We start from the raw sequence: 25072 nt of genomic DNA, 5'->3' as shown, positions 1-25072 counted from the left end.
AATGATATAATATATATGTTAGAATATAATAATTACATCTACAAGATTGAGCCAGTCCATTTTCTCCTTAATGATACCGCCTCATTATCCCGTGTCCTTAAAAAGTGTCTGCCCTAACATCTCAGCTCTAACTTGGAAACGTCATTGTGCAAAACAAGGACACAGAGAGGCAAAATATGTCATTCTACATAAAACACACTTTCTTTTCACATGGGGATGGACACCGTGCAACCTCACTGCTCCATTCCTCCTGGCGGTCTCATCACTAAACATGAGAATGCACCAAAAATAAAAATATATATATATACAAATCCAAATGAACTGGCCCGTGCTGCTGCCGAGCCAATCTAGCAAAACCACCTCCGCAATTACACAGAACTTGTTGAGTGTTGTCCCGGGAATGTGGTCACCAAGTCACCGGAGACTTAATGAAATGCCAAGATGGAGGCAGAGAAATTGCATGTGTAACCTATCCTCAAGGTGCCCTTCTTGTATGTTCCACAATAGAAGTCACAGCAACAATATATCGTGAGCCAGTCACATGAGGTAGTGTTTTTTTTTTTTCTTTGTCTTTTTTCTTTATATATGCTAGGCTATTAATATTGGCAGCGTCATTGCCTTGGTGTCAAGATCGTCATTAGCCACAGCTGAACAGAACAGTATGCTAATACAACTCATACTTTACAACTATTAGTAATATGTAATATATATATATATATATATATATATATATATATATATATATATATATATATATATATATATATATATATATATATATATATATATATACATACACACCATGTGATGTTACTTTTTATCATTTTGAAAATGTGTTATGTGATGAAAACAACCTAATAACATGTTTAATAAATTTCAATTTCATTTTAGACACTTTGTGTCACCCCTCCCTTTTCTCTCCATGCTAAGTCACTCCCCCTTCAAAGCACCATCATAACACAATGAGTGTGTTTACATGAGCACGAGTATCCCGATTATGAGCCTTATCCCTCTGTGAAACCAGTATGTTCATATCAGTGTAGAAATGAGGAATGGAGCATTCTAGATATTTAGAGTGTTAACTAAGGAGCTAAACATGTAGCTGCTTAAAGCTTTTTAGCATGTTTCTAATAACAAAGAAAGAAGATACACATTCAAATAAGATCATAAGACTGTGGAGCACTGTCACAGCTTTAGTACAAGGTGTTATAAACAGTGAATGAAAAGTATGGCAGGAAAAAAAAGTTCCACAGCATCAGTTTACTTCACAGATAGCCACAGATGTTAGCATGGTGTTAGTAGTAGACTGCTTTATTTTAGGTAAAAAATAGTATTGCTTAAAAAGTTCTGGTAGAGGTTTGAGTTGTTTTGGCAAAGTAACAGCTCCTACTGCACTTGCTCAGTACGGCACCAGCATTGACAAATGTGTCATGCAGACGCAGTGTACTATCAGAACACCTCACTGACAGTATCCTGGTTTCTGATAGCTGGAATAATGGCTTATCCAGGATACTTCAATCAGGATACTGCGTTTAAATGGACACAAACAAAACACACTCAGTCAGTGTGCATTTCACTAATGAAACTACTGTGCATCAAATCAGGTTTGTGAAGTTGTAGTGGATGACATCTAAAACCTCTTCAGGCGTGTGATTTTGCATTACACTCCCTCTTTAAAGTAGTTACATTAGAGTACATCATTGGAAAGCTTGAATTTCTATTCTTAAAGTTTAACTGCAACTACAAAATAGTGTTGTCACGACTTTCTTCAATATTTCCCTGGGGTTTTACTAGTTCAAATATAGATCAAAATAATTCTAAAACTATTCAGGAAAGATCCACATTTGTCCTATATATTGTTTTTAAGCATTTACACTTCAAATGAGTATCTAGTTTCATTACTGCTACTACTACTACTACTACTACTACTACTAGTTTTTGATCCCGAAGGTTGGCGGTTCAAATCCCGCTCTGTATATAAACATCATAGGTAGTTCGATCAGATCCACTGACCCATAGGTTGGCGGTGCAATTCCAGTTTCACAGATGAATGCAGTCATAGTGTGGTTGGGCAAGACACTTAGCCCACCTCGCCCCCAGTGTCTGTGTACACTGGTGTAGTGTGAAGTGTGTGTGAATGGGTGAGTGGTTCCTTGATGTAAAGCGGTTTTGAGTGTCTTGAAGGTGGAAAAGCACTGTATAAAATTTTGACTATTATATACCATTTACGATTTAGTAGACTCCTTTTTTTCTGTCCTGTTGCATCGTAAAACAGCATAATACTATGATAAACCACAGTTCCCCAAAAAACCCTTCAAATTCCAAACACCTTAAGTCTATCCAGGACATCACATAAACTGCACAATGAAAAGTACCATAGGGATAATACCTGACAGCACTTCCAGAGGAGTCAGGGTCCCTGGCGGTGACGGAGCCAATCACAGTGTTGATGGGTGCGTTCTCTTTGACCTCCAGCAGGTACATGGGTTTGGAGAAAACTGGGGGCTCGTCCGAGTCCAACACCACGATCTTCACCGTGGCCGTGTCTTTGTACGGCATGTCCCCGTTCGGCCCGGGGCGCACGTTGGTGGCCTCTACTTTGAGAGTGTAGGCGTGTCTGGTCTCGTAATCCAACGGCTGCAAGAAAGAAAAAGCATTTGTTAGAGCTATACTTGTGTAGTTTTAATAACGATGTATGTGACATAACAATGTTCCAAGAAGCTGGTATCTCAGTCCCTCAATCCCTCAGTCATCCAGGTATGATCTGAAGTAAAAGAAAAATTCAAGTCTGTCAGCTGGTCAGATTACTGGACAGATATAAGGCGGTGTCCCCCAGTAATCTGACCAGAACTGAAGAAGCAGCTTGGATAAAAACAGCGAAACATATTCACTTGAAGAAATGGAAATGGAACAGAATGCAATCTATCAACACTGTATTTTTAACCCACACATAAAGATTGTGAACATTCATAAACCATATGAACAATATAAACATAAGAACTCTATACCACTGTGAAGACGTCTGCGAGCAACTTTCCGAAATGTTACAAAGTCAAACATTATTTGATCAACAAAAGCTGATAAATCTAATTTGTTGTTGAGCTGCGTGCCATTTTCCAATATCTTCCATCTCACGAGTGCCCAGATCTGACTTTGAATGCTCCCCCTGACAGCTGATTATTAAAGCTTTCAACCCAGCATCACACACAGATTACATCTCAAATTAGAACCCTTCTTTCTCCAAGACTGTCAACAAAAGCCGCAAACTTTCCACAGAAAAATAAAATCACAAAGTGTAATAGTACAATGTGTCACTCTACCATGTCGGTGTAATCACTGTTTACACCGCCTGCAGCTCTTAATTCATTCACCTTAGGCTGTGAGTTAATATTTAAAGATAAAGACAAGTTACAATATTACACGCGGGCCTCCCTAGACTGTCACAACTCCTCGTCCGATCACCTCTGCTCGTTTCATCCTGCCAGAATAATGGGATCAAGTCACTTTCACACTCCATAACCAGGATTTATAGGGAAATCAAAAGTAGGGCCTTGGTGCCTGGGGCGATTTGAGCTGGAGAGTGGGGAGAGCGCAGAGGAGCGAAGGATGAAGGGAAAGGTTAGCGAGGAGAGTGCGGAGGGCAGGGTTGGGAGGTGTCGGGGGTCCCATTGTGGCGTGCCTGAACAGCCGGAGGGCCATATAAGAGCAGAAGTGGTAGAGGGCAGTGGTAGTAGACGATCTGAATCCCAAGAAACCTCTTCAAAGAGCTGTGTGAGAAATTAGAGCGCTTCCCTCTCCCCAGACGCCTCCACCGCCTCGACTTCTCACCGTCTCACTTTGGGCCGTCTGTGCCGAGAAAGTATGCAGGCTGGTTGCAGACAGAGCTAGTATATTAGACTTGTATGAAGTAGAGAATGGACACTAGGGAAAAGTTTGAGGATTATATTTGAAGGCAGAAAAGGTTAGAAAGATGGTAAAATACACACAAACTGAAAAATGTATTAAAAAGAGAGATTTTCTAATAAGCTGCCATATACTGACAAACAAAACTGCCCTCCAAGAGTTTCTGGGGCAACAGTAGACCTAAGGCTATCCATGGGTTTCAGAATGATAAAAAAAAAAATCCATAGGTATTAACAATTTAAAACAAAATATCATATCCTTTGAATGGTGAAAAGTTCTAGGAGCTGAGACCCATGAATGGGTATAGCCTCGCCAGCACCATTTTCTAACATAAGGAAGGCCTACAGAAATTTACCAGACAACTAAATAATGTATTTGAACAAATAACCTGTACAGAATAGGTCATATCGTCAATAAAATGCCAGATTTCCACATAAGCATGCATCATAACAGCAAGTAGAAATCTCACAAACTGGGAAAACTAAGAGCCCCTTGATATATCTTACACAGGGGCCTCCAAAAGCTGAAAACGGTCTTGGCACTTAAAAAATGCCCAGTGAGATGCAAAGCTGGCACATGGATCATACCACGCTATCTTGTTCTCACTAAGAAACGGTCAATGAATGATACAGGGACAGAAGTTGTACTGGCAGTTAAGCAAGTGCTTTTCTGGCCTGAAGGTTGGCGGATGACTTATTGCAAAACTGAGTGAATACTGGCGTTGTGTCCTTGGGCAAGCCACTAAATATATATTACCAACCCAAGCCACAGCACACAGCAGTTATGAAGGACTACGCAATAACAGATTCACTGGGGCAACCTTGTATCGTTCAAATATCGCAAAGCCTCAATTACTTCTTAAACATTTTTCAGGCTTAAAGATTTCCTTCTGATACGGAGGATTCGGCATGGCAACAGCCCTCAGTTGTTATTGCATTAACGCAATTCAAATCCGAAGATTATATCTTTTAAATGGGAAAAGGACGTCACAAAATCCTTCAAATAAGGAAGGAATCATTTGCCTGAAACCCATGATCTGATCTGAAAAACACAATTACGTTCCCCATAGTATGGCAAATTAAACTATGTATTAACTGTATTGCTATCCCAAAAAGGTTGTTTTGACATGACCTGTTTTCCATTTCCATAAGAGATACCAAACCCAACAATTGCTCCAAACACATTTACTCTCCTCTAAAAGCATTACTGCCTTGATTACATTCAAAAGCCCTGATTAGCAAGGCACCACCACTCATTCTGTAACCAATATTGATATGATTAATAACAAAAACATAGCTCATTCTACCGTGAACGCATTGGCTAATTGCTGGTGTGTATCTCACCATTTTGTCACCGCAGTAATCCTACTCGACAACGCGTGCAATGGACTCTTACTTGTGTGCGGTGTGTCCTAACATGACGGAGCAAGGTGAGAGGAGGCCACCGACTGTTGATAGCAAAATTAATTACACCACTTCCACTTGAGTGCTTATGAAAAACAACACTACAAATATCCATTCCTTCTTGAACTCTGACTGCTTACAATGTCAATTAAAAATGCATGCAATAGTAAATAAATGTTACATCTATTGGCCAGTTGCGCTTGTTAAACACACATGATGTAACTTTTCTGCTTCCTGCTTATCTCCATAAACATCTTATTGCTTTGTCTAGTTCAATGACTTTATTTAATTAGGCTACAGGTGTATTTGTTGCTCTAAAAGTACCTTGAAAAACATGAATTCTTACTATGAGCCAGGGTCACCTCTCCACTGATCTGACTTGTAACTTTCTCTGCATGTCTCCACGAAGATATATATACGTTTAATGCCATATTGTTATAGACTGTATATGTAAATGGACATAGCTAACCTGTGAGCCGCCGCGTTCCAAACAGGAAGTGAGCATGGGCTGCGCTTCCGGCCCCACCGACTTTGGCTCCAATTCGCTTTACATTAAAAAACTATGGCTCCTCTCTCTGTAACTGCTGCAGTGAGCCTCGTCATTTTGGTTTTAAAATGTTCGTATTACCCGGCTCTAAGTGATCCTGGAATTTTTATCTTGCTATTGTGTCCGTAACTCAAGATATGAACACTAATAAGAGACAAACGAGGTGACTTCTTTCCCGCTAGTGTTAGCAACAGGTTTGATTGACAGCGTCGCTAAGCAGCTTCACTCCTGATTGGCTCTCTGGTTGCTATGATACTCGCGGTCGGAATTCCAAATATGCAGCCTGGCTCCACATTCGCGATGGGTGATGTCACACTCACTTAGTCCACTTCTTTATACAGTTTGTGCATACTGTACGACATTCCAGGCCAAGTAATAGCATCTCCACGGAGACAACAAGTAGGTGTTGGAAAAGTTACAGTTGCATCTTTAAATAATGTGTGTTTTTGTGTAGGATTCCATTGTGAATCGAAGAAATCATTAATTCAGTGGACGCACGCATGAGCTTTGAGTAATCTAGGGACAGCCACTTTAATTCGTATTAGTATGCTTGATGTAGTGCACGAAGTTGATTAATAGAAGATTCATGAGGAAAAAGCAGAGCCGCGCAAGACTGTCCCAGGCTGTTTTCCCCCTCATAGATCAGCTACTGGGTTTGAACTCCTATTTACTATTAATATGTTTAGCATTTGATGTACAGTACGCAGGCTTATAGCATTAACCCCTATCATTCCGCTCAATTAAAATGTATGGGTTTTTTTTCCCCATGTCATTTTAAACCCTCTGAGAATGTAAGTGAAAGTAATTGTCGCAAACAAATCCTATAGGACTTCAGACGCTTTAGGATGAGTGAGATTTGCCAGCTTACAAGTTGGATGCTACTTATTTGTCGCACAGTGTTAAACATTAGAAGACTTATTATTGTTTCTATGATTATCACTTATCACATTTATCATATTTACTTGATTTAAACCCAAATAGTGATGAGAATTTCTAAATTTGAATTCCATAATTAATCCAAGAACAAAATGGGGCACCAATTTGAAAGATAAATATTGTTAAAGTGAGATAAAATATGCTGTGCTTAGATGTTTCACATAAGTTTCAAATGCTGAACTGCACTTAAAAACTTCATATTCACTGGCGAACTAGGTCAAGTGTACTTATATAACATGAAAGGTGGCTCTGCTATATAAGTGCAAACTCTTTATAAACCAGTACCTTCAGATTGAAACTGGCTTCCAGATGGCATGCAGCTGAAACTCCTTGATTTTAAAAACATTGTACAAATGACTGATTTACCTTCGAACTCTTTTCTACCATAGACCGTATCTGGAGGACTGAAATGAAATTACATTGACTAGTTTCTGCATAGATTTTGGGTATTTTTGTTGTAATGAGGGGTGAATAAGTCCCTTTTATGGCTAATTATTGGTACATTTTGCAGTTTGCTGCAGCTCATGTCTTTTAATGGAACAGTCTATTTAAAAATCGTCTACTGGGATTATGTTTCATTCTCTAAATCTTAAATAGTGGCATAAAGTAGTTTCAATATAATCTTTTGTCACAATATTTCTCTGTAGCTGTTTTATATCGCACTTTTCCACTTTCAAGGCACTCAAAGAGATTTACGTCAGGGAATTACTCACCCGTTCACACACACGTTCATACACCAATGTGCGCAGACACTGGGGAAGAGGTGGGTTGTGGGTTAAGTCTTTTGCCCAAGGACACAACAACAGCATTCATCTGTGGGAGCTAGAATCTTGAATCGCATCGCCAATCTGTGGGTCAATGGATCTGACTGCTCGACCAATGATATGTGTGTAAACCCTCAGTCGTCCAGGTCTGATCCATAGCAAAAGATGAAGAATGAGCACCAAAACATCTTCACTCTTACAACGGTTTGTCCAGTTGGCAGATTTTAACTTCGTCTTTTGCTGTCAACCAATGATGTTTATGTCAAGAGCAGGATTCGAACTTCCAACCTTCAGATCAGTGGACAAACACTTTACTAACTGAGCCACTGTCGCCCTCAGATCTAAACTGTCTTAATAATAGAAACGGGTCGATTGCCTTGACAGGTCCCGCTTCTTCCCTGTGGCATATCACTGTTAAGTATTGGTTTGTCAGTTACATGGTTTTGTTTTTGCAAAGTGGCTGACACAACCTAAAGAGGCATGTGGGTAGTAGGTAAAGTAGGTAGGTAAAATCAGGAATTTTCTGAGCCTCGAATGCGGGACAGTACAGGATTACTCAAACACACATGAATCAATCAAAATGCAACTGTGTCAAAAATAAGCCATAGCCACGATGTAATTATACGTTACCGAAACAGCACGTCTACATTCGACAACACATGCCTTCTGTCTCTGTCCCCGCGCTTCTTGTCATGTCCTACCCGCAATCCCGCTGGGTCATTGTCCGCGGCCTCTCCCCCGCTCCGACATCACATCAGTATGTACACAGAGGCCATTGAGAGACTTCAAAGTTCAGTGCTGGCTTCAGGGGTGAAAGCTCAGCACTGCACTAACATCCCCCGACAGGCCTGCGGGCTGCCAGATAAAACGCTTAGAGCCCAAACACCACACAATCTCTGGTCTGCCCTGCCTCTCCAGCCACACTTAGATCAATAAGTTTTAACCTTGCTGCAAAGGATCTTTCATCATTTGAATTCCATGTCAGGTGGAGGTTGTGCTTGTGCGACTGTGGATGAGAGGGTGTGTCTTGGGAGTGGAGCTAAAGTGTCCTGGTTTATTGGTAACACTTGAAAGTATGAACAAAGACAGGATGATGAACATGCAGGACTGTTTCCATAGCAATTAAAGGGCTTATATTACGCAACACTAACTCATGTGAATTTTTTGTCGTGTCATAATACTGTTACCTCCTCAAAAATACACCTGGAGTTGTGTTTTGTCTCATTCAGATGTTAGAGTAACCCTGCTTTATTAGGCTGTATACATCTCCCAAGCTCAAAATGCTGTGTTCCACCTTGGGATGTCATCAAGTGCCATTTAGAAAGTTTTTAGTCTGAATTGAAGTGATTTCCTTGACAATACACTACAATAACCATAAGTTGCCTTTGAAAACATGTATATATTTTTAGTTTACCTTCAGTTTTTCAGTTGTGATTACCAGTCTACAATATCTTCAGGCAGACTGAGGAGTGGAGAAGTTTCAACGAGGCTAAAACAATAGCTGTAGCTTCCAGGACATTCTTTTTTCAAGTGATTCTAGTGAATGTGGATGGAGTTTAAAAACAGTGCTTCCTGTATTACCACATAATGACATCACAAGGTGGACCAGAGTGTTTTCAGAGAGATGAACACAGACTAAATATGCAAGGATTGTGTGTTAAACGTGTGAATGAAACAAGACACAACTCCAGGTGGGTTTGTGATGAGGAACAACATTATAACTGTAATATGGGCCCTTTAACAATTCACAAAATCTACAAATGTTGAACCGTATCATTATTTGTGGATTGGCTCCTCAAAGTTGCTATATTAATTGTATGGTTTGAAGTCCTTTCAACTGGTAACACTCTTTGGTGTTGAATGGCACTGCTTTCTTAAGCCATTTTAGAAACATAATTTCACTTTTGTTTCTTTTTGTTGACAGAGAAGACATGGAACTTTGAGCCAGTTTTTGTTTCATGTGGTTCAGTCTAGTAATTACAGAAGTAAAAATCAAATCAGACCAACACATCTGCAATTGGGCAGTTAAATGGTAAATTCCACTGTAGGAATCTGACCTGTTCTCCAGCTTCATTTTAAACTAAGGAGGTATCAGGCTTAATACCCCAACGCAGATATACTGTATAAGGAGCTCAGGTCAAAATAGGTCCATAGTCTACTGTCTGCATCTAAATCGTTTAAAATCCTTTAAATCATTTTATTTCTCAGATAATCAGGAAGTACGTGGTTACCATTCTAGTTGTTCTTAGCTTTAGCATGATGGCAAAAGTCTGCACTGGTAAGAGCTGTGAAAAGAGTTCATAAACTCTATACGGTGAATAATTTGAATGCATAAACCATTTAAAACTAGTTCTCTTTTGCCTGTTTTTTTTAAGATGGTACAAATCACTTGCAGCGCCTTTAGTAAACTATATGTTCATTGTGAATTAAGTCTGTGTTTATGCTAAGGCTAATTCAGGTGCCGTGATAATAAAGTGATATAGTTTTAAGCAATGCTATATTATGGTAACAGTGTAATACACTGTAAAGCAGCGCGGATTTTGGGGACTATTTGAGAGAGTGGCGTCAGGAGAGATGTAAAACACAAAGCTTGGGGCTCTGCAGAAAATTGTTTTGGAGTCGGAGCAGATTGAAAACATTCACTTTCATCTCATAACACATTGTTTTTGTCGATACCTCATTTTACCTTTTGCTGTTCTGTTAGCATACACCATTCACGGATATTAATTTAACAAAACTCAACATTAGTTTATGTCTATGCTATAAAAGTGATGCATAATGAGTCCAGGGAAATATGTAGTAGTCAATTGGATTATGATTAAAGGTCTTAGAGACCAAAGTGACTGAAATGATTCTGTTATTCAAAAAATCAGAAGCTTTTTCTGATTTGCGAGAAAAAAAAAATGTAATTATTATTTGGTGCTCCTAGAAAATTACATAAACATATTTGGATGGATGTTTGTTATCTGCTTGTTCCATGGAATGCTCTGGGATGTTTCATTTTTCTTATCTGGCGCTTTATCTTAACTTATCAATAATTTACTCTTGCAGTGAATGGGGTCTTCTTTCCACAGATTTGACCCGTAACTTGGCCTAGTGGCTTTATCTTTTATCCCTTTGTGTCCATGGAAATAAAAATAGAAATAGAAATACTAATACTAAACAAGAATTGAAACTAGATACTCATTACTTAGTATTGATAAAAAAAAATTCACAGGACAGAATTACATCTTTCCTGAACAAAATCGTCTTGAGCTGTGTCAGAACAAATTTAAGACCACATAAACTAGTATACGGCCATGGACCATTATGTAACCTACCTGGACAACTGAGGGACATAAATATAAGCCTGCATGGTAATATAAAAGAAAGTACCATCATTTAATGTTGGAAATGACATTCTATTGTATAAAGAAAGAACATCAAGTCTATTTCTTAGTGTAGAAATTGAGTTTGAAATTTTAGTCTGATGACAACACGTCAAAGCTACAAAAAACTATCAACCTGGTTCTAACCACATACTATTAATCCCTTGTTAAACCATGAATAAATGGTCATGGTTGACTCAAGCAAAATACACACATAGAGAGATCCTGGAGCAGCAGTGAAAATTCTGCTACAGCATAATAAGGACCGATCTTTTAATACCAATTTTGCTGACAATTTGGCAGGATTTTTTGCCAGATGCCCTATCTATGAAAACAGTATATGTGTGACTCATTTTTCACCAAACAGCCAGGTGAAACAGGGAGACACAATCCGACCAGACAGCCTCTATTTGCAGAGGTTAGCTGAAAGACTAACATTTTCTTTGTCAACACTTTTAGACACTTGGCGCTCAGTTTGTTTTTAGAGTCATGGCTAAATGGCGTCGTCTCAGGTCGCCTTGGCACTCTGGTACCCCGCCCCCTTGACACTCCAACACCCCGCCCCCTTGGCACTCCAGCACCCTGCCCCCTTGGCACTCCAGCACCCTGCCCCCTTGCCATACCGGCACCCTGCCCCCTTGGAAGTCCAACACTCCACCCCCTTGGCAGTCCAGCACCCTGCCCCCTTGGCGCTGCAGCACCCGCCCCTTTGGCACTCCTGCACCCCACCCTCTTGGCACTCCAGCACCCTGCCCCTTGGCACTCCAGCACCCCGCCCCCTTGACACTCCAGCACCCCGTCCCCTTGATAATCCAGCACCCCGCCTCCTTGACACTCTAGCAACCCACCCCCTTGGCACTCCAGAACCCCGCCCCCTTGGGTCTCCGGCGCCCCGTCCTCTTTGCACTCAGGCACCCCAGTCCCTTGACACTCCAGCACCCACCCCTTTGGCACTCCAGCACCCCACCCCTTGACACTCCTGCACCCTACAGCCTTTGCACTCCGGCACTCCGCCCCCTTAGCACTCCAGTACCCCGCCCCCTTGGCACTCCGGCACCCCAACCCCCCGGCTCTTCATTGTTCACATTTTGACAAAGTCGCAGCGCGTCCTTGGGGTAATGTCATTTTACATCACAACATGGAGCCGGTGAGTGATGTATAGCTTTTCTAGCCTGGCACGGAGCTGAACCATGACTCAAGAGTGCAGAGCAGCCATCCATCAATCCACAGTATGATCCGATATATGCAAACATCTATAGACTTAAACAGAATACATGCATACATAAACACGTGCATGCTAGAGTGTTTTTTTTAGATTTATTTATTTTTTTTAATATCATTCAGATCTTCTGGGAATGTCCTTGACAGAATAGAGCTATCTGGACTAGCTTTGATGACATACAATTAAAATGTTCTATGATGTTAAAGAGGTCATAATATGTAAAAATCAACTTGAGGCTGTGAGATTTTAACCATGTTGTTATGGTATTCCCTGATCATTAGTTTACTCAAGAGTTTGCATTTAATTTCTCTCTCCTCCTCTGCATTGCAACGTGTAATAAAAAAAAACAAAAAAACAAAAACATAAATAAAACAAAATGAATAAATACAGCTTAAAAAATGTAATAATAAAATGCAAAAATAAATAAAATACAAAAATAAATAAAATAAATCTGAATCCCAGTCAGGTAAAAACATAAAATAAATAAATAAATAAAAAAGACATAAAGGAAAATCTGCTGTTTACTATGGTGCAAGCTACTCTGAATAAATGAGTCCTCAATTTTACAGTTTTGAACAATAATTCAATGAACAAAATACAAAATAATGATCTATATATGTTATTGTTTAATACTAAATACCTGAAATATTCTCTTTGAGATGTAATTCTGCATGTTGTGATGTTTTGCGAATAGAAGGGGTCAAGTAAGGTGTCAGATGTTTACGCCCAGATGCAACCCAGGCTACTGTATATATTATATAAGAATTAGCATACTGTGTGGTGTTGAATCAAAAATGACTCATTGCACTGAGGAGATACAAGTAGCGCTATAGAAACTGAAAGAAAATAATAACAATGGGGGAGAAAGAAGAAGAGCTGAATAGTTTAGAAAATGTTTGTAGTTCATATATTTCAATGACAAAAAATACATTCAAAAAGGATACATCTTCTATAATGTTTTAAATGCTGTTCATGTGCCAGTTTCAAACCCTTAGTTCTCCAGGTGGGTTCAATAATAAAATGCTTCATGAAGTGTATCCATAAAAGATTTTAAATAATGAGAAAAAAAACACCAAGTTGGACTAACTTTCTTTTCACCTCTCATGACACTTCACCTGCCTTGCCGAGTGTTAATGTTCTGTGTGTGAGTGATTGGTTGCAGTTGGAAGGTCTACATCATAGAGTGTATATATAAATGGACATAGCTAACATGCAAGCTGCTGTGTTCAAAATAGAAAGTGATCATGAGCGCACTTCTGGTTCCGTCGTCACCCCAAAATCCTCACCTCTCTCTGTAACTGCTGCAGTAAGCCTCATCATTTTTGGTCCTAAATCTTAAATTTGTATTCCACTATTTTGTCCGTAAATCAAGATATGAACATTAATAACAAACAAATCAGGTGCATTCTTTCACAGAGGTCGCTCTCACTAGCGTTAGCAAAAGGTTTGATTGACAGCATTGCTTAGCACCTGCTCTCTGCCAAACCAGCGATGCAGGTGAGACTATGAATTCCAAATAGGAAACTCAGCTCCAAATTTGCCCCTATAACTGCTAGCTTCAACGAGGGTCATTTGATTGGAGCCAAATGCTACGGGTGACGTCGCACTCACTCAGTCCGCTTCTTTATACAGTCTATGGTCTATCCCAGGGCGGGTGTGGCTCTAATAGTATCTTGTCAGCACCAAGTGTGAAGTAAATGAATAATGAGTACAATGTAGCACTTTGAGAAGCTTCGACAAGCCAAAGAAAAAACGATGTATTCTTTTTGAAATGTAATATGTTGGAGAAAATGGGGCAAATGTTGTTTATGGAAACCAATTAACTAATTGATGTCTTTCAAATTGACGACGAAAAAAATCACTTCGACGGGGTCATTCGAGGACAAAGAGAACGCAAAACAATGGAAAACAGACTGACATTAATATTCCAGATTAGTATTGAAATCCAATTAGTTCTGAAAGCAAGTCAACCTCATTTGAACTCTGGATTGCAAGTCATCATTTCTAACAGAGCAAGCCATTGATCCCAATTTGTATAGTACATCTTGTGGCTTACATTTAGCAGAATAATCCACCACTATGATCACCCACAGTAACACAGAGCACTTCAGAACTTCTGCAATAAATTATTTCCTCGTCTTTTGAACACTTACATATCATGACGCATCGCTCCATTACGCACTAATGTGTTTGGCGGAAGATGAGATATTCACTTTGTCACACAAGTGTTGCTCGCGTGTTTCCTCGGGCCGGCGCACCTGGGAATATCTCGCCGAACCCATTCAGAACGCCTTCTTCCTCTTTGCTTAAAAATTACTGCCAACGTACCCTTGAGCAAACCAATTAACCAACAACTGCTCCTGTGAAGTGGCTTTGGGGGAACACGAACAAAGCAAGATGGAAATGTGAAAGAAAGAGAAAGAACTAGAGGCGACTGGAGGCCCGGTCCATCTGCTCAAACGGTGATGAAAATGGAGCTGTCTGCGGAGTGTAATATCAGAGCTGAGGCCGTTTACAAGCTGCTTTAGCATTCACAAGCACGCAGTGTACAAACCCAGAGAATCTATTAACTCGCATGGTAACAAGTTAGCCTTACTGTTAGCTAACGGAATGTCGACGCTCGTAGGGGTGCGTGATTCTAATGAGCGACAAGGTTTATTCAGGTTCATTCGGTTCATTCAGTTCATTCAGGGTCAAGGTTAAAGAGGTGGTATTATGCAAAAGAGATTTTTTTTTAGCTTTCTATCACGTTAAAACATTGTTCCCTCATTAAAAACATGCCTGAAGAGGTTTTAGACGCCATCCATACATGTTTCAGTAATTTAGCCATCGCTCCCGGGCCCTATTTGAACCCTCTTTATGGTTAGCTATAAGACTCCGCCCACAAGCCTACGTCACCCATGCTCCTACACGATAATTCTCCATAAATGTACAAAAATTATACAAAACTGAACACAGCAACTTGCTAAATGTGATGCGATGTGCAGTAGTTTCATTAGCAGGATGCACGCTGACTGTGTTGTATTAGTGCTCTGAAGGGGGAGTGACTTAGCGCAGAGAGCATAGGAAGGAGAGACTCAAAACCTTCAAAAAACTAAAGTGAATCTTATAAAATATGTTAATACGGGGTCTTGGCAAATATTGCATTTTCAAAACAATAGAAAGTAGCATAGTGATCTAAATATGTTACGTGTTAGCAGTTAATATCTCAAGAGTGCCCCCTCGTTAAGGTTTCTAAAGGCTAGTTTGTTGGAATCATTGAAGATAACGAATCGCTTTGACATTGTTGCATAATAGAGGTCTCTTTCTGCATCCTATTTGCAAGTACATTGTAGATAAACGCCATTAAAAAAATAAATCAAATGAGGCTTGTAATTTAGTCTGTATCAGGGTTTGCAAATGTCAAATCTATTTTAGTACGATAAATATATGGTTCCGTCTCTGCTTGATTAAATCCACTCGACTTTACTTTCATTGATATTCCCTGTACAAAAGTAAGCAACAGAAAGAAAAATAACGTTTTTTGACAATTCTTCAAATTGAGTTATCTGTGTTTAAACGATAATGAAAGTCTAGCTGTCTGCCGATTGTAATACGAGAGCTGAGCCGTTTACGAGCTGCTTTAGCATTCACAAGAGCATTGTGCAAACCCGGAGAATCTATTAGCTCGTATGATAAGTATTTACTGTTTGCTGTCAGACGAGGTATTACGTCTTTCAGTTCATTCAGGGTCAAGGTTAAGGTTTCAGAAGACTGCATTCTACTGGCACATACAGATAAGCAGCATTATAACAAAATCAAATGACACTTGTGATTTACTCTTTGTATCGGGGTTTTCAAATGTCAAATCTATTTCCGTGTTATCAAAATATCATTTAGCCTCTCTTTATTTTAACTGTCAATACCTTTAAACAGTAAGTAACAAAGAAAAGTTATGTTTTTGACAGTTCTTTAAGCGGTTGTTTGTGCTTAAATGTGAACTTTTCAAATCTAAAGTTCTGTTTTTGTGCATTTCTGAGGCATAAGCACAGTGGCATAACATGTATAACATCTATCTCTTCCGTGCTAAATCGTTCATGTGAATTTGCTTTATCAATTGCGGTAAACACGCCATCATTATCGATACAAATAATCGAGCACACTTTTAGTACAACTGAGCTTTTGATATAGTTTTAAAAGCAAATGTAATTAATATGGAGGACTTTTTCTGATTTTGCACATTTTAGACTGGCTCCAGCAGAGTTTACCATCATGCAACAACTAGCATGCTCACCGTGCACTTTCTGTTACATGTACAATCCTTAATTTTGATTCAGACAGAACACAGTGGACTTATTTTGACTTCAAGACCTGCTTATGCAATATATCTGTACTGGCTGCTCATATCCATGGGAATAATCGAGTACAGGGTCTTTAAAGTTGGATTTTATTTACTGAGAAAACATTTTTGGGTGACGTCAGTTGCTTAGCATGCAAACGTAGGCCAACTGCACATGTATTCCAAGGCGAACCGATCGGGGCACCAGCGCTAGTAGAAACCTGGCTAATACTTTTGGCTATTGGAAGCAAATAATGAATAAATAATGAAGCTAGCAAAACTTTTGAAACAGTCGACAGTCAGCAATGAAATTAAATAGCACTCCAAACCCATGAAACGCATCAAACATTTATAATAAGTATAATGGCTGACTGTAGCGTACCTTTCTGAGGCGTAGTATCCCCTCTTGGGTCTGCGCGTCGGTGACGATCTCGAATATGCCCAGGCCGTCTCCATCGATTATGTTGTACGTGGACTTGGCGTTCTCCCCGATGTCCCTGTCGCTGGCCCACACTTTGCCCCCTGTCTTCCCCAACGGTATGTCCTCCGGAATCACAAACTCATACAAACCTGCAAAACAAATCAGTCTTACTCTCTCCTCTGCCATCATTAGACGAGAGCTGCACTTCTAAATAGCGTGTTTGATGACTGTGAAATAACATTTATCTCTGTAAATGAGAACAAATCAAGTTTCATTTATTGGCTAATTTGTTTGTATTTTTCAATCAATTTTCAGAGAATTGTCTTATTTTCGGAGAACTTGTGTGGGTGCCGTTCTCCTAAGCATCACTACAAGTACCTTAGAAGTGCTTACTCAATTTAAAACTTTACTCAATTCCATTTTCTTGAGCATTTAAAGTAATTACCTGTAATTAGACTGGCTGAATCACCCCTGTTGTATTCTCACATTTCACCTCTAGATTCTGGCCATGTCCCAATTTGACAAATGCACACTTTGTCGGGTGCACTGAAGGGCACTTCCGTAACTTCCGTAGAGACAAGACCTGTCCCATTTCATGTACCCGACGAATGAGGCCGTCAAATGTGCCCTATGTTTCCATGGAGATTGGTAGTGAACAAAGTGTGCATCCGAGCACACTTCGCACACTGCTATATCCCATCATGCACTGTGCGTGACTTCTTCTATGGGAGAAACTAGGTATATTTTCTTAAAGTTATGTAATACTAGCTACAATTGGGACAAAAAAAATCACATTATATTTTCCTATTGATATTCAAAGGTAGGATAGGAAAGATAGAAAAGATAAGATAAAAACTGTAATTATTTCAGTGTCTATTTTACACCTTTAAGTCATGAATCAACAGGCGTATAGTTCATTAGTCAGCAGCCGCTGACTAGCCGTGGCTAGGCGACGTAACGTAAGCTACGTCACATAAGCGCACAGACAGTGGTGCTATGCTCCTATGCTCCGTAGCATAGGGCTATCCCATTTTGGCACGGCTTTTGTGGCCGACGGAAGCAACATGAAGGCTACAGGAGTACCCTTCATCAGCGGGGTACTTCAAACGGTACTTTGAACGGTACTTCAAAATGTGCAACCGTTGAATTGGGACAAGGCCAATACCTATGTTATTACAGAGTGATAGCGTGCCAGGTTTGGCCTTACAGAAGAAGACCAAGTGCACAGGTGAGCCTGAACAAGGGACAGGTGAGGAGAGGGAGGCAGGTTTCACTGCCAGGTTTCATCTGCCATCTACTGGTGAAAATTAAAAAAAAATCCAACACATTTACAAATGGTAGCTTAAACAAACATTTTTTCATACTTTTAGTCCTCCTTGAGAATTATAATTTACATTGTAACAAAGCAATGGCAATCAAAATATCAGACGTACATTTGTTTCTTTTGCTCCACTCTCTTAGGATATAATTTAGTTGTTTTGTTTCTTTTTTTCTTTTTTAAATCGTGGTCCTTTGAAAATACCAGACTGAAATATGATATTATGTCATTTGCAATTACAATTATTTGAGTAATACTTTTGCAAATACTTCTTATACTCTTACTTATTCATTTCTTGGACCACTACATTTTACTTACTTGATCACTAGTACATTAAATAACGGCACTCTTTCTTGAGCACAATTTTGGCTATTCTACTCACCTCTTGGACTGGTAACTTCCAGTATACCAGTCCATTTAATGAGCTGATATTGTGATTTCCATTCTACAATACACTTTTGAGAATAGTCTTACTTTTGGAGAACTTGGGCGGGTTGTCGTTGATGTCGGTTAGGGTGACAGTGACGGTGGTCGTCCCGGATAGTCCTCCCATGTGTCCTCCCATATCCTTGGCCTGGATCACTACTAGGTACTCCTCCCTCATCTCGCGGTCCATCTCATGGAGGGCGATCTTTATGGTCGCTGAGGGGCGGAAACAGTTCATAACACATTAATGCAATTATAAACATGACTGATAGACTCCGCAAAGGCGTGTAATGGCGTGCATGCAAATATGAGGCACATGCTGTACTCTGTAACCTTCATGGACAACCAGTTTGAAGACTGATGTTAAGTCATATCTTTTCATTTGTGTTTTGGGTTGTGTTGTGTCCTTGAGCAAGACACTTCACCAGCTTTGTTCAGTGGAGTGTATGGGTAAGATATCTGGCAATGTTTAGTTCGGATGTAAGGATGTTAGAAAACCAAATCACCTAAATTGCACAAATCTTTGCGTCACGATGCTGGTATCAATACTCCGATATTGGTATTGCTACTCTGATACCAGTATTGCAATATTTTACATCACATATATCCATTGCTGCATATGTTTCACGTGATTTCAGCGTCAATTCGGAACCAAATTCAGCTGAAAAGAAGAATACTCAGTGCTTTTTAATGATCCTGGTTTCTTTTATATACATTTCAATTTGAGAAGAATGAACTGTAACATTCATGGATGGATTTCTGTCTAATATTGCCGTACACATGTAGCAAAGACTCATGCAATCTCCCACCGATTTCAATTCAAAAAGCCTGTACGCCGTCTGTTCCAGGACTGTAGGTATCCACAACCGAGCGAGTGTTAAAAATCAGCTGTGCTTGTTTTCTGACGCGCTGTTCCGCCGGCCCCGAAAGTCATTTGTATTCTGATTGAGTGCGAATTATGCTGTCTGTCTTGTATAATCTTGAATATTGTATGCAGAATGGACCTTATTGACTCTACCCTGGCTCTGCATATGAAAAAGCCTCTGCCGCAGCATATAGGGATAATCCACTCAGGAAACAGAACCCCGCAGGATCATCAAATGAATATAAAACCGCTCATAAAAGGCAGGCTTTGGCATGACACCCTGCCTCGGTCCTGAGACAATGAGAATACGCGGGGTCTGTGATGAAAAGCATAGGAGGGGGTGAGGGAGGGATAGAGGGGACGGGCTTATTCGGAGAACATATTTCCCTTGGAGATGTAGCACAATTTCAGGGTCACTGAGGCGTTTCAATGTCACAGGCCGAACCGGCGATCCGTGCTAATAGAGAATACAAAAAACATACATAAAGGACTGATCTCATATCTTAACCCTTTTACAGGGAATGGCAGATGGGGTGTAAACAGCGTTGGAGTTTTAATGCTGACTTAACACGCTGGTGGGTTCAATGCGTTAGGGTTAAGGTTGGGGTTGTGGATCTAATTAAGCAGTTTTTTGGGGTTTTTTTTCCCCAAAGCAGCAACATGTGTTTGCCCAGGCACAGATATATTGTATAAGCAGCTCTGTGAGAATCAACTAGCGTGGTTGCTAATTATTTTCAGCTTTATCATGATGGCAAAACTTCGCTCTGGCCTCTGAAAGTTGTTAAAAGTACTAATAAGGTCTTAGTGAATAATTTGGACACTAGGAATGTGGTAGGAAAGTGAGGAATAAGGATATGGACTTCAGCAATGTTTTTCATGTTTTTAAATCAGTAAAAATCAGATTATTAGATAGTATCAAGTATAAATTTCAAGAAATGTACAATAAACTATATATATAAAGTATACATAACATGATTTAGTAACTTCCAATTTTTTGTCATACTGATAATTGTGACAAACTATATAATTTCATTGCGATTACCAACCGTTCATTTTTATTGTGTAGGGAAAAAAGTCTTAAATATGTATTGCCTATGTAATAATTAATAAGGATGGTCAGTTTCTTTAACCACACACTAAAGTAGCTTAATATTTTTAAGTTCTAAGTTTCTAAGGTTCTAAGTTCTAACCCTAAATTTGAATTCTAATTGAAATTGTAATTGAAACAGTGCTAATAAGTAACTTAATAACCGAAAGGACAAGATCGCGGATACAAGCAGCTGAAATGGGTTTCCTTCGCTGGATGGCTAGCTCCTTAGAGATAGGGTGAGGAGCTCAGTCACACGAAAGGAGCTTGGAGTAGAGCCGCTGTTCCTACATGTCGAGAGGAGTCAGCTGAGGTGGCTCGGGCATCTGTTTAGGATGGTTCCTGGACGCCTCTCTGGGGAGGTGTCCTGGGCATGTCCCACTAGGAAGAGGCCCCAGGACATGCTGAAGGGACTATGTCTCTCGGCTGGCCTGGGAACGCCTTGGGGTCCCACTGGAGGAGCTGGGGGACGTGTCTGGGATGAGTGAAATCTGGGAGTCCCTGCTTAGACTGCTGCCCCCGTGACCTGGCCCCGGATAAGGTGAAGAAAATGGATGGATGGATAATAAGTTAATTTCAAAGCTTGCATAGAATTATTCACCCATTCATCCACAAATATCTCCAGTCTCTAGAGGCAAGGTGAGCTAAGTGTTTTGCCAAATGACACAACATCAGAATGCCATAGTTGAATTGTCAATTGAACCGCCAACTTTTGGATCAGAGGTCGAATACTTAACCTAAAGTGCTACTGCTGCCTGGCGTTATACAGCCCTATAGCATGAAAGACTCTGAAAATGCTAGCACGGTCCATTTGACATACTTGATAACCGTGTTCATGAGTGTCTACAAACGCACACAGAAACAAACTCCACTCACCCTGCACCACACTGATCTGCACTGATCATCGTTAATTATTCAAATGAATTCCTAATCACTGAAAAGAGAGGATAGACAAACACTCATTTCCATAGATATTCTTCGGCTCTTCGTGCTTTTTTTTTTTTTTTTTTTCCAGCGACCATTAACTGAGTGATGAAATGGGGCGTGCTGTTTATTTATTTACCCAGTGCTGTGTAATTTCCAGTGTTGTAAGTGTCAACCACACTCTAATAGGTGTTTTCCACTTACCTTTTTATTTTTCATTAACATTCATTAAAACATCTGGCTCACTTGAATGGGCCATCTGCATGTTGACGAAGCCGCTATGCTAATCCCGAAATTGTTCTCTTTTCTTTGTATAGCCACGATGCTAGCTAGCCATGTGCACCTAGGACCAGGGTGAGCGTGCGGTACGTCGTCGCTAACATTCCGCCTAATTATGTAAATAATTTTGCGGCTGCCGTCTCATGTTTATTGTGTACTGTTTTCCAAATTGTGCGCAAGTCAATTTCCATCTCATTTCTTATTAATGTCGTTTCACCATTATTTAATCATATTGCTTACAGACACATGTTTAAAAGGCGAGCCGCGAAAGCAATTAAAGATCCAATCTGGAGCGCGTTTGCAGATAACTTTATGCATGGTGACACCGTGGCAGAGTTAGCCGCACCGAAATAGAACCAACGACTGACTTTTATTACTCCTTTGGATTTATAATTACGTGATTGTACACAGCGGCAAATGGCTGGTGGACCATTTAGCGTTTACGGCAGCCAATCAGCTGGCAGAGGCAAAGAGACGCACGGATGCAGAGGACATGAATCATATCATCTCAGGGCTCCAATAATGAATTTCATGCTGCCTTTTGTTGCGCTGTGAGCCGTATCGCTGATCATCAGTTGACCTCGAGAAACCAGGACACAGGGAACAGAGAAGGGGCTTTGTTTGTATCGATGCAGCCCACAGATAAAAACACCTTTTTCGCCTCCATATATGTTCCTAAAATAACACAAAACCATTCTATTTACAAAAGAGGTCAGACAGACTATAGTTACTGTGTTGCTATAGACATCTTAAACACAGTAACCAGTATTTTGTTACACTTGGAGTCAAATGTAGCGTGAAAATGTAGTTTGTTTTACTTAAAGGTGCACTGTGTTTCTGGAAGAAGGTTCACTACCTGATTATGTCCATGTAGAGGTTGCTTTGCTGGGAATGTTACATAGTCTGACGTTAAACATACTGTATCTGTCCCAGTGGAGATGAGTGAGTGGGTGTCATGTCAGATCGTATTTGAGGTACTTGTACATGCACGATTAGCAACAAAAACACTGCAATTTAAACATCTCCATGGAGACAAGGAGGTGGTGGACCCTTCACCAGAAAAGTTACATGAGTAGATCAGTAGTTGTGCACTCTGCAATAACATGCGTCACTGAACTGATGCCAAATATGTATTTCTCCCTTCATCAGGACAGGATAAAGCAAGGAAAGTTTATTTGTATAGCATAATTTGTACACAAAGTAATTCAAAGTGCTTTACAGAATAAGAAAGAAAGAATATCACACAAATCAAAGCACAAATAATCACAAATAATCATTAGAAAGAGTGCAGAATAGAACAGCTAAACAGAACCGTTTTGAATCTGGATTTAAACATTGTCAAATCGGGTTTTAGCTGCATAAAACTGAAACGCTAATTCCCCATGTTTAGTCCTGACTCTGGGCACCAGCAGGAGGCCGGTCCTTGAAGTCCTCAGAGTCCGAGATGGTTCATATAGCACTAACATGTCGAAGGTAGTGGAGGAATATTGCTGGCAGTAATATTAGGGATGGTGATCGTAGCAGCAGCAGCAGTAATATGGTTAAGATTAAGTTAGGCTTTATTGTTTCCATAGAGAAATCTGTCCTCTGCATTTGAACCAAGCTTCAAAGCCAACCTGGAGCACTACCACAGACCACAATCCATCTCCAGATCTTAAAATATTCTTGATCAGGACTACCTGGAGGATTTCACGTATTGTGTTTTGGGTTGTTGGACGTAACAGGTGTGTCTGGTGAAAACCCACAGAGATGATGAGGAGAAGCATGGAAACTTTGTATGTGGGTGGTCTGGGAGTTGCACCGGAAATCTTCTTGCTGTGAGGTGTAACATGTTGAATTTACAACTTTTCTTCTATAATCCCACTACTTTTTCTTTTCTTCCACTTGTTGAATTCTTAGTACAACAATATTTTCAAGTTCCAGCACTTGAGCACAGACTTCTTCCCTGTCTCTTCAGCACATCAGTTGTGTGGGCGCACTTTTCTTAGCTTCTTTTACACTTCACACGACACAACCGTATCATTTTACTCTTTAATTAAGGCGTCGCGCTCGTCAGCTATCGTCACATTTCCCTCAGTAATATAGAATCTCGCCCCTCCGCGCAGTTTATGTTTGTAAACAGCAGCGTGCACATGTAGTCGGAGCAGGCCTGGGAGCCACAGTGATGAAGCGAATCATGCAGCGATAATCTCCATCCATTTTGGCAAACAGACGGACGCGGCCTCCTGCAGTCCTGTTACGGCATTATGGAACTACATTGTCAGCTCGCATTTAATGAGCAATTACTGATGTTTCTGCAAGACTCGTGGCAAAGAAAATGATCATGATATCTATATGCAAATGTGTGTCTTTCGATGATGTGATTTTAAATAGGGTAACATATTGCAGACGGTATGTGCACTCTACAAAGCTTTGGGGGTGAAGAGTTTATGAATCATTCAATACTGTATTTTGGGAGTCTTTAAAACCAATTGCTGTAAAATGTAAGCAAAGTTAGGTACTGCTTGTATATAACAATCATCCCTTGTTTAGCCTCAATACAACACGTACCAATTGTTTATTAAGAATGATTCAGGGTTAGTAACTACTTCATTAGGGGGTTCGGAGTTAAGGTTAGGGTAGTTACTAAATCTGAATCACTCTTTGTAAAATATTTGTTCATTATGAGTTAAGAATAAAGGCTATTAAAAGTGTAGTTGTTATTATGTGTTACTCGAAATTTGTATCTTTATCGAAATTCAGTCATAGCATTTTGGCTTGTATTATTGGCTGTATGCTAGCCCAGATACTACCTGGGACACATTTGTTACTAGCATGGTCAAGGAACAAGGGAAATTTAGTTATTTCTTGCTGAACTGAGGGGGCAATTGACCTGTCCTGGGGTTGGGCATTGAACCTACAGCCTATTTGTTTAGAGGCAGGAATGTTACGACTCTGCCAGCCAGCAAGATAAAAAACATGTTTTTATTATTATTATTATTATTATTATTATTATTATTATTATTATTATTATTATTATTATTTATTTATTTATTTATTTATTTATTTATTTATTTATTTATTTATTTATTTATTTATTTATTTATTTATTTATTTATTTATTTATTTATTTATTTATTTATTTATTTATTTATTTATTTATTTTTCCATGTTTTAGTTTTAAATTCCTCAGAGTTTGCTTTGCTTTATTTACACCACTGCAAACCACTGGCCGTCTCTCAATGACCTCTACAATAAAGTAACCGGAAATGATTTTCAATTCAAGTTGTGCCATGTCAGGGTCAAGGAAGG

At 39.8% G+C, this 25072-nt stretch overlaps 1 protein-coding gene across 2 annotated transcripts in view; it reads right to left on the bottom strand.

Annotated features, from left to right (window-relative positions):
- Positions 1–25072, bottom strand: part of cdh8 (cadherin 8) — a 196687-nt gene that overhangs the window by 32301 nt on the left and 139314 nt on the right. For both annotated transcript variants that reach the window (XM_033988574.2, XM_033988579.2), the window contains exons 5-7: positions 18675–18842; positions 16844–17031; positions 2390–2637 (exon numbers count right to left, since the gene is read on the bottom strand). In XM_033988574.2, the coding sequence (XP_033844465.1) occupies positions 2390–2637; positions 16844–17031; positions 18675–18842 (604 nt within the window). The remainder of the gene's footprint in view (positions 1–2389; positions 2638–16843; positions 17032–18674; positions 18843–25072) is intronic.

Source organism: Periophthalmus magnuspinnatus, chromosome 3 (assembly GCF_009829125.3).
Source record: "Periophthalmus magnuspinnatus isolate fPerMag1 chromosome 3, fPerMag1.2.pri, whole genome shotgun sequence".
Lineage (NCBI taxonomy): Eukaryota > Metazoa > Chordata > Actinopteri > Gobiiformes > Gobiidae > Periophthalmus > Periophthalmus magnuspinnatus.
The sequence above is the reverse complement of the archived record's forward strand: the minus strand, read 5'-3'. Positions and strand labels throughout refer to the sequence as shown.